Genomic DNA, 10,935 nt, shown 5'->3' with positions numbered 1-10,935 from the left:
AGATTCTCAAAAACTTGCTAAGAACAACTGATCTAGTCCTGCTTTTTGTCTTATAGATTAGGAAACAGTCCTGGAATGTAAGTGACCAGACTGAGTCCACACAGCTGGAATATAGCAGAGTTGAGGGTCTTACTCCAGGCTTTCTCTTTCCAGGACCCTCAGTCTTCTCCATGCCCTACTGATCTGGGGATGGGGGAAAGAAGACAAAAGGAGATTTAAACACTTGGGGGCAAAGTCGTTGTATTAGTCCATTTTCACACTGCTATAAAGAACTGCCTGAGACTGGGTAATTTATTAAGGAAAGAGGTTTAATTGACTCACAGTTCTGCACGGCTGGGGAGGGCTTGGGAAACTTACAGTCAAAGTAGGAGGTGAAGGAGAAGCAAGACACCTTCTTCACAAGGCAGCAGGAATGAGACGTGTCAAGAGAAAGGGAAGAGCTCCTTATAGAACTGTCAGATCTCGTGAGAACTCACTCACTATCACAAAACAGCACGGGAGAAACTGCCTCCACGTTTCAGTTCCCTCCACCTGGTCTCTCTCTTGACATGTGGGGAATATGGGATTATAGTTCAAGATGAGATGTGGGTGGGGACACAAAGCCTGACCCTATCAGTTAAGAATCACTTTCCCCCATTTTGGCCCCAGGTGGGATAGATCAGCAGAGAGGAGGATTGCAATGATTACGTTTCAACAAAGGACTCGATCATTCACCCATAGTGCCCAGGCTGTCACCAGTGCAATCCTGTCTCCAAGCCGTCAGGCCGAGCACACGTTTCCCTGTTGTTGAACGCAGTGACACTCTTATGAGGATTTACCTGCCTCCACCTGAGCAGGTGGGTGCTTCCAGGCTTCTCGACTCCGTTGATTTATTTCCTCAGGCCCTCCTGGATCCTGGCCTCACCCCTGTTAGTGTGCTGAGGCCACACTTCATGGGCCCTCCTCCTGTCCCATGCCACGTCACTAACCACAAGCTGGTCTCCACAAATTTGGTATGTGTCCCACCCTCTAGTTTCGGGCCAAATCCTTCAGACTCTAGATTTGCCAGCCTCACTCACCTTCTTCTTCTAAACTAATCCCTCCCTACCTTGGCCCTTTTCTATTTTCTGTACTCTCTATCCTGTCCTGGTGACAAGGCCCTCCAGTCCCGGCCCCACCCAGCCACCCTGTCCACCTCCCACCGCCATCCACTGGCTGGTGCAATCTGCTGTTCAAGGCTGAAATTTATTCAGTGTGCAGCCCCTCCTTCTGCAAGGTAACCACATAGAAAGTTAGTCTAACACTCTTTCTCTGCCTTTGTGTGGGGAGTCTGTGTAAGCTGGTCTCAGGATCTGGCTGGGTAAACCGTCTGTTTACCTCTATGTGGGTTCTTACATTCCTAGTCAGTTCAGTTTCTCTGAACCTCGTTTCTCCACTCTGCTTGCCAAATCCCTTTCTGTTGTTTTATTCTCCCCTCCCTCCCTCCCTCCCTTCCTACATTCCTTCCTTCTTTCCTTCCTTCCTTCCTCCCTCCCTTTCTCCCTCCTTCCTTTCCTTCCTGTTTCCCTCCCTCCCTCCCTCCTTTCCTCTTCCCCTCTCTCCCATTCTCTTCCTCCCCCTTTCTTCTTCCTTTTATTTTTACTCCATGCTTTAGGCCTTCCTTGGCCCTTCCTGGCATTGCTTTCCATGACAGCAACACTCAATAATTTTTGAAAAGCACCCGAGCCCTTCGTGATGACTGATGCCACCTTTGTTGTGGTGTAAATTGTTTTGGAGGCGGAAGTCCAGGGAGGCTGAACAAGGAAATCCGTCCTACAGAGCTTGCTGTAGGCAGAGGAAAGAAGGTTGCTCCGCAGTTTTCCCAAAGCCTCCTCAAATCCATGGGTGACGTCTCTGAAACCTGTATTTAATAGACAGTGAAATGGGCTCAGGAGATTTGCCCCAGGCTGTAAATTAAATCAGCGCAAAGGTAGAAATGAACACAAAGCTCTCAGATTGGAAGCTGTCCAGACAGCCGCCTGGAGCAGGGGCACAGCCCACTGTCGTTCAGGGCCTCAACCAGGGCTCTCGCATCGCGGACACTTGGCAGTTACTGGAAAGTCATGTAAGGCTTTCCTGTTGATTCTTTATCTTGTGGAGGAGTTGCACACTCAGTGCCTTGTTCAAGATTAATCATTTTCCCTGTTGCCTATGACTGAGGCTGTTTCTCACGTCCTGCCCCTGGTTTTGCCTGTCCCAAGGATTTCGTCTGAAGGGCGGGACATTTCCCCGGCCTCCTGGCCCCACAACCGGAGCCTGCGGTCAGGACCAATGAAAGCAAAGTACCTCATCCACTCAGTGACTAAGAATCGCAGTATTTAAGAGGTAGCAGGAATGGGCTGAGAGTGGCTTTTGCTTTCTCCACTGAAGGGCACACTTTCATCTAATTTGGGGTATCACTGAGCTGAAGACAAAGAGAAGGAGAAAACCTAGCAGACCACCATGTGCTACGGCAAGTGCGCCCGGTGCATCGGACATTCTCTGGTGGGGCTCGCCGTCCTCTGCATCGCAGCTAATATTTTGCTTTACTTTCCCAATGGGGAAACAAGGTATGCCTCGGAAAACCACCTCAGCCGCTTCGTGTGGTTCTTTTCTGGCATCGTAGGAGGGGGCCTGCTGGTAAGTCATTCAGGACTATTACCGAATTCTCTCCTGTTTCCTGGATGTTTTCATTATGTATTTTCATGGGAAGTGTCCTGTAATGCATATTTCCAAATCAAACGACTTTTTTTGTTGTTTTTGTTGTTCATTCCTTTGGAAGCAGATTATACAAAAGTGAGATAGGTACAGCATAGCATAGTCATTTTATTAGATGTTGTTTCACAAAACCCTCTTTTAACTGAAAGCGAACTGCCTTTTTGCTAAACTCTGTAGCTAGAAAACAGATATTCGCTTTTAAATCAGATTTGAGAGACTATAGAGTTTCTACTACAGCGGGTAGTCATTTAACATTTGCTCTGGGGAGCGGGGAGGGGTTGGCTGGTTCTCTGCCTAAATCAACAATTTTGATTCCAGTTTCTCTGCTGTTTATTTTCGGGCATCTGTGATAGGGAAAAATAATGAACTGTGAGTGCATTGCTATTTTAAAAGAACTCAAAGCTTTCTCCTTTCTGTAATGCTGGGGTGTGGTGTCTAGGAAAAGCCCTACAGTAAGCAGCAGGCCGGTGTCTGAAGCTGATAGTGGAATGTGGTGTTTTTTCCAAGATTTGTTTTTAATTGAAGTGAGAAGAATTTGTCTGCCAACCTGGGAGCTGAAAGCATTAGCTTCAACCACAGCATGGAAAGAATGTGGACAAACTTAAGTTTACTGGTTTAAAATGCTGGGATTAAGAATTTTAGAGAGAAATTTTATGGAATGGTACCATACGTGATATATTTTCTTAAGTAAAAGCTATTAAAACATTTAAACCTAATACACTGATTATGGCATGGCAAATCTGCCCTAAATTATTTATTTAATGAGATTTGATTTAATTTAATTTAATTTAATAAGATGGGGTTTTGTGATGTTGCCCAGGCTGATCTTAGACTCCTGGGCTCAAGTGAACCTCCTATTTTGGCCTTTCAAAGTGCTGGGATTACAGGCATGAGCCACTGTGCCCATCTGCCTCAAATTTAAGTATTATCATGTTAACATAATTATTAGTCTTAAACATAATATAAAACTTAAGTTTCTTTCTATCTTGAACCTAAAGTATTTCATACTTACTTTAAGAACTTAATATTGTTAAGTTAAAACTATGTATTTGTATAGTCAAGGAAGCAGTTCATATTTATTATATATAGCTTCCATCTCTCCTATTTACAAAAATGTTTCAATTATTCTATTAAATAGAATTTAATTTTGTTGGTATCTTCTGCATTTTACAAGTGTTAAAAATCAGATTTAGAGATAGGGTATAATATTTCCAAAACAGAGATTGTATCTAGGACTGTGTGATGAACTCTTGTGGAATAAACACATTTACAGTTTATTGTTTTACTCCTCCCATGTTACACCCTCGCCCTAAAAAATGCTTTGACAGAGATTACATCAAAACAAGCAGATATGACATTTAGAGGGTTTTTTTTTTTTCCTGCTCAGAGGTTTACATTCTTTGAGATACTTGGTCAATCTAATCAAAGCCAGTTAACATCATTGGAAATAAATATATTTTACCAAGAGATGCCTAACCTGACCCATATAAGCCTGAGCAAGTCAGTGACTTGACTTGTTTGTTTCCTAACCAGATGCTCCTGCCAGCATTTGTCTTCATTGGGCTGGAACAGGATGACTGCTGTGGCTGCTGTGGTCATGAAAACTGTGGCAAACGATGCGCGGTAGGTCCTCCTGCCTGGGTGGTGAAAATGACTCCTAAGATGTAGCTGTGACACTCTGTGGCTCACTTCCTTTGTTTCTCCTTTTCCCTAGATGCTTTCTTCTGTACTGGCTTCTCTCATTGGAATTGCAGGATCTGGCTACTGTGTCATTGTGGCAGCCCTGGGCTTAGCAGAAGGACCACTATGTCTTAATTCCTTCGGCCAGTGGAACTACACCTTTGCCAGCACTGAGGGCCAGTATGTAATTATTCTCTACCTGGCTACACATTTTTATCCACCACGTGTATACAGTGGCAGCTCCATCAAACCAGACAGGCATCCAGTCATCCATTCATCCACCCACCTAGCCAGTGTTTATTCTCACTGACTCAGGCATGGGTTAGGCAATAGATGTCCAAGGATGGATGCTCAGTGCCTGACCTAAACAGGTTCTTTTTTTTTTTTTTTTTTTTTTTTTCCCAGAGACAGGATCTCGATCTGTCACCCAGGCTTGAATGCAGTGGCACAATCATAGCTCACTGTGGCCCAAACTCTTGGGCTCAAGCAATCCTCCTTCCACAGCCTCCCAAATACAAAGTGCTTTTGAATAGATTCAATAATTCAGTCCTCATAACAACTCCATGAAGTGACTTCCTATTTTAAAGATGAGGAAACAAAGTCACAGATATAGATGAAGTAACTCATCTAAGGTCACGTTGCCAGAAAGTGGCAATTAGCATTTGAACCCAGGCAGTCTGGCTGTAGTTTGTGTTCATATAGCGCATCTCAGTTACTTCATACATTATACCAGAACACTTGGCTAATTAAATGTAACACATTTTACTATAAGAAAGTATTATAGAATCCATATATAATAAAAATGGCAACTATACGAATTCAATCGAAGCCCAGGGCAAATTTTGCCCTTGTCCCTATACACACGTATACACTCATGTATAACATAAGAACTATGTACAAATCTCCCTTTTTAAGTTATTAAGCTCTATTAAAAAAAGGCATATTCACAACCTTAACATCATGATAATTTGAGATGTTCCACCATTCTATATTGATACCTATTTTATTAGTTATCAAGAGAAAAACAGAAATGGGACAGCTGATAGAAACAGATGTATGTGGTGATGAATGAATGGCTTGTTTCTTTGAGCAGGAGTTGATTCTGAGTTTTTTTTCCCTATTCAACTTTCAGAAGTTGAATTTTGAAAGGTTTAGTTTGAGGTTCATGACTAAAAATAATATTAATAATGAATTTGAATTGCCCTTATATTATCAAGGGTGTTTGTCTCCATGAATTTTATAGCATGTAGTGAGGATATATGAATATCATAAATTTAGCATAGTCACGAGGTCGTAAATTTGAATTAGCTGGGTTCAATCCCAGCTCTGCACTTATCCACAGGAAAAGGTAAACTGAGCTCTCTCCATCTCAGTTACTCCACTGGTAAAATGAAATTGATGGCAATTGTCATGAGAATTAATGAGGTAAAATGTTCCCCACAGAGGCTGCCACATTGTGAGTGACTGCCACTGTTAGCTGTTAATATTATCTACTAGCCTACAATGAACATAACCCATTGGTAGCCTTTGAAGGAAAAGAAGTTTGATATTTTGATGTTCAAAATTGTGATCAATCATGACTCATCTTTTATCAGAACATACTGGATGTACTAGTAGAAAATGGCTAGTCACATATGCACAAACATACAAAACTATTGCACAAACCTACTTCTAAGAAAAGTCATGACTTACGCAGCCAGAATGCAGGGAGAGGTGGTAGTATCACTAAATGGTTTTTATAGCTATTTGACTGCCTGCCCCTCCCGTTATCCACTCTGGATTCTACAAGAAATTTCCTTCTTTTATATGTCATCTTTCACTTAAAGCTGTCCAAGGATTTCAATATGGGAAATAACTAACAGTCACAAGTCACAGGTTAGTTGCCTGGGAGCCAGGTGGAGCCAGATAAGTTTTTTTTACATTGCAATCTGAAAATACAGATTTTTGTTCTGTTGACATGCAGAAAGACAGGGCCACAAAAACAGAACTTTTTTTGAAATGAACAACTATAATCTCTGATTGGCTCAATGAACTATTCTAAAGTTAGGCCTCTAATTCCAAGCCCTTTTGTTCTATTATGGCAGGAAGTTGTGATAAGGAAAGAATTATACCAGGCCTCTTTGTGGAATTGAGTCAAACCTTGATTTTCCCACATGATTGTATTCTATTTCCTTAAGAATCCAAATACTCTGTAGCAAAGGCTGAAATTCTAGGAGAGCTATCAGAGGTAGAATTTTTCAGACTGGAAGAATATCCAGGTTTTTAGAAAATCTACTGAATCTCATACATCTATAGCCAGAGATGACCTCAGCATGATTTGCTGACATTTCACAAAGTAACTTCATGTTGCTATTTATCATTCAATTGCTTTTAAAATGTGTTGAGTGCTTATTGTGTGTCAGATACTGTTCTAGCGACTGGATATACAATGATGAATAGGTCTGGCTCCTTCCTTCATGGAGCTCAGCCTTATTGAATAGATACATAAGCAGGTGTTCTCCCTGGACTAGGTTAGGCACTCTTCCTCTGTGGCTCTTCCATACTTTGTTTACCAATCAGTATGTCTGTTGCACTGAGATTACCTGTGACTTGTCTCTTCCCTTAGGAGCTATGCTCTTCCAGGAAAGAGACCATGCCCTGCGTTCCATTATATCCCCAGCTCTGGCTCAGTGTCAGACTCACACTGAGTGCTCAATAATCTTTGTTTGAGTGAATACAATGTGTTACATGCCATTATGGACATGAAAGTAATGAGGTATCAGCCGGGCGCTGTGGCTCATGCCTGTAATCTCAGCACTTTGGGACGCTAAGGCAGGAGAATCACTTGAACCCAGGAGACAGAGGTTGCAGTGAGCCAAGATTGCGCCATTGCACTCTAGTCTGGGCAACAGAGCAAGACTCTATCTCAAAAAAAAAAGTCAAGAGCTATCAAATTAGTTGGGTTTAATTCCTGTGCTTTACGTTGCAAATTTACTTATTCCTTAAAAGCAAAAAATAGCTTTGTTCAAAAGGTCTCAACTGAAAAATTCTAGCATATTATATCTCCAAACTTGCCAGAATTTGGATAATTTTCAAAAGGAACAAATTGAGATGTAATAAAATGATCTAAATTAATATTTTAAAGTTCAAAAAACTAACCTAAAAAGATTGCATTTTCTAAATACTCACTCAGTATTGAATACAAATACCCATCTTTTATACCAATGACAACAATAAAATTGGAAAACGGTTTTCAAAAACACCTATAATTACTTTAACACATGAATTGTTTTCCTTTTTCCACATTTGCTCTTAGTTTACTTCCATATATATATATATATACACACACACACGAATTTTACCTAGCTTTAAACACAGCATTTTTATTTTCATTCATAAGAATTCAGTTCTGTATTTTTATTTTCATTCATAAGAATTCAGATATCTGTTAGGGAATATCATTATAAGGTGAGAATTTCTGACCATGTAATCCTAGATTGGGGCAAAAATTATAAATTATAATTTTATGTTTATCATTACAACAGGATCTGGGCAAAATTCCTCCATTTTGTGGAGTGGCATGCATTGGAAGAAACTTACACAGGATATTGAATAATTCATTCCTTTTTTTCTGAATGAAAAACCACCAAACCAAAAAAAAAAAAGTAGTTTCTGAGGCATCCCCTTAAGTATGGCCGTGTGTCAGAAGTTTCTCTTTATACCCACAGGTACCTTCTGGATACCTCCACATGGTCCCAGTGCTCTGAACCCAGGCATGTTGTGGAATGGAATGTATCTCTGTTTTCTATCCTCTTGGCTCTTGGTGGAATCGAATTCATCTTGTGTCTTATTCAAGTAATAAATGGAGTGCTTGGAGGTATATGTGGCTATTGCTGCTCTCGCCAACAGGTAAGAACCTGTGTGAAAATGAGGTAGTCTGGCCCTGGTGTTAATATACCATTGTTTTCATCATAAAGAAAAAGACAAAACGAAACATGTTTAATCTACCAGAGTTTATTCTTATATCATATTTGTAGCAACACAATTATAGCATTCACTTTAGCTGTCAGTAATAAGCTTCCTTGAGTCTCACAGTCACAGGGTTGTCTTAATTCTTTGAAGTTGGCTCTATGTACATAGGAACACGCTGCCCATAGACACAGCACTCCCTTCAGGATCTAATTCACTGTCCCTACTCTGGCTGCAGAGACAGACAGAAAAAAAAGATGTCTGCTCTTTGTTTGCTATCATATTCCCAGCTAGTATACACAAGTAGTAACCAACCATTCAATGCGGCACTATGCTAAACCCGTTTTTCAGATAAGACTCAAATATTAAGCAGTATGCTTAAGATCACCTAGTTAGGAAATAACAGCCTTCAAACCTTGAGTCATTTTATGCAAAAGCTCTTACTTTTAACCGTATTCCACACTTGCTGTTCTGTTGGATTTTCTGCAATTCCTTCCTTATAAGTAGTCATAAAAATGCCCAAGCAGTAAGTATGAAGAATCACTAGTAGCCTTTGAACAGTGGCTCATGAAAATCCTTTCATTGTGAAAGAAAACCAGGAAGCACTTGTTTCCTGAGGATATGATTTAGGAGAGAAAAATGCATTTGTTTGTAGAAGTGAAAGTTCTTGTTTCTATATCCTCCTAAAATATATATTATGGAATTGATGGAAGCCCAGCTTTGATCCTAGGTTTAAGGAGATTATTTTATATCTTTTATTTTTCTAAACCATTTACTCCTCTGGTGCCAGATCAGTTAACTTTCTTTTAAAATAAGACAAAAAACTAATGAAAACTAAAAGTCTATGGCTACCACAGAAAACTTTGCTGAAAATAAAAGGAAACTTTCTGCAATTTTTGAGGGTAAGTTAAAATGAAAATCTAGTTTTCCATATCAGGCAAGTATAGCAAGATTAATAATTTCTTCTGGAAATTTCCAAGAAAATAAGTGAATGGGAAACCTTCAATATGGAATTTCTTTCAAGAAATATGGTTGGGGAAGGGCAGAGAAGAATCCTCTAGAAACTACTGTAATGCAACTTACCTCTAGCCTTGAATTTCATACAAGACAGAGTTCAAACTAAGTGAGTACTTGTACTAAATGCACTTACTTAGTACCTTTTGGGGACAAGCATAAAGAGCCAATGACCAAAATGGCTGAAGTGATTTGGCAAGGACTGATACTCTCTTCTGAGTTGGGGTGGGAAATACACTGGGTTTCCCAGCTGTGTCACTGTAGGGACGGCTTCTTCCCAGATACTGCGGGGAAGATCTGTTACCTTTGTTTATAGGACAAAAGACACTTTCAAAGGGCAGGGCTTTTCATGTAGAAGGGTCAGGTCCATAACTCTGTAGCATTTAATTTGAAAGGTTACCCACATTGAGCTCATGCCAGTGTGAAACTTCCATGGCATTATCTTTTAAATCCCTAAGATTAAAACCCCACACAAACACATTCAAGGCAACCCAGCATCAGTATCCTGTAGTTTCCATGGGCCCTTTCTGTGGCTTTTACTCATGGAGGACAAGGGATCTGGTTTTGTTTAGGAAACATTTCGTGAGCGTTCTCTAAGCCCTAAGAATGGTTGGCCTAAGCTTTGCTGAAGCTGAGATCAGTCTGTTTTATGTTTGCTTAAAATAGAAATTTAAATAACTAAAATGTCATTATTATTCATCCTGATTATAACCTAATGGCATTTTATTTTCTTTACAGCAATATGACTGCTAAAAGAACCATCCCAGGACAGAGCCACAATCTTCCTCTATTTCGTTGTAATTTATATATTTTACTTGTATTAATTTGTAAAACTTTGTGCTAGTGTAACATACTCCCCATATTCTACTTTTACAAAGGCCTATAAAAACTGGCATCTTCACTGGATGTCAGTGTTTAAATTTAGTAAACTTTTTTTTGTTTGTTTTTTGAGGAATGAGGAAACAAACCACACTCTGGGGGTAATTTACAGACTGAGTGACAGTCCTCAGTAGATCTGAGATAAACTATGTAATGTTTTGGATAAAAATCACATTCCAATCACTATTGTATATATGTGCATGTACTTTTTAAATTAAAGATGTCTGGTTGCTTTTTATAAGACCGAGAAGGAGAAAATCCAGCAACCTGGAAAGATTTTTGTTTTCACTGCTTATATGATGTTTCCCATTAATATACTCATAAATTTCTAATAAGAGGCCTTTTGAACTGCCTTGTGTTCTGTGAGAAACAAATGCTTAGAGTGGAAGGACTGATTGAGAAAGTTCCAATCTAAATGAATGCATCAAAACTTACAATGCTGCTAGTTGCTGTGAGTACTATCAGACTCTAATTTTTCTAACATATGAAAAGACTTTTGTCCTCCAAAGATGACTACTAGGGGTCATGTGTTTTAAAAAAGAAAGGCTAAGATGATTGGGCAAGAAGAAAGATGGGAAACTGAATAAAGCAGTTGATCAGCGTCATGGGAACAGGGGGAGGAGTGAGGGTAAGAGGACCACAAGGAAATACCCTCAAAACTCACTTGTTTACAACAAAATAAAGTATTCACTACCGTTT

The 10,935-nt window shown here is 40.0% G+C and overlaps 1 protein-coding gene across 2 annotated transcripts; it reads left to right on the top strand.

Annotated features, from left to right (window-relative positions):
• Positions 1–2,301: 2,301 nt before the first annotated feature.
• On the top strand, positions 2,302–10,935 carry TM4SF1 (transmembrane 4 L six family member 1). 2 transcript variants are annotated; one of them, XM_064378510.1, is made up of 5 exons: positions 2,302–2,637; positions 4,249–4,338; positions 4,430–4,575; positions 8,103–8,306; positions 10,096–10,935. In XM_064378510.1, the coding sequence occupies exons 1-5, from the start codon at positions 2,461–2,463 to the stop codon at positions 10,199–10,201; spliced, it is 723 nt and encodes a 240-aa protein (XP_064234580.1). In that variant the 5' UTR covers positions 2,302–2,460; the 3' UTR covers positions 10,202–10,935. The 2 variants fall into 2 exon arrangements, with proteins under 2 accessions (XP_064234580.1, XP_012292460.2); XM_012437037.2 differs by having other exon boundaries at positions 2,305–2,637; positions 8,103–8,283.

Source organism: Aotus nancymaae, unplaced genomic scaffold (genome assembly GCF_030222135.1).
Source record: "Aotus nancymaae isolate 86718 unplaced genomic scaffold, 86718_ANA_hifiasm-v0.15.2.pri h1tg000019l, whole genome shotgun sequence".
In the NCBI taxonomy this organism is placed as follows: Eukaryota; Metazoa; Chordata; class Mammalia; order Primates; family Aotidae; genus Aotus; species Aotus nancymaae.
Note: the sequence above shows the minus strand (reverse complement) of the source record. Positions and strands in the feature narration are given on the sequence as shown.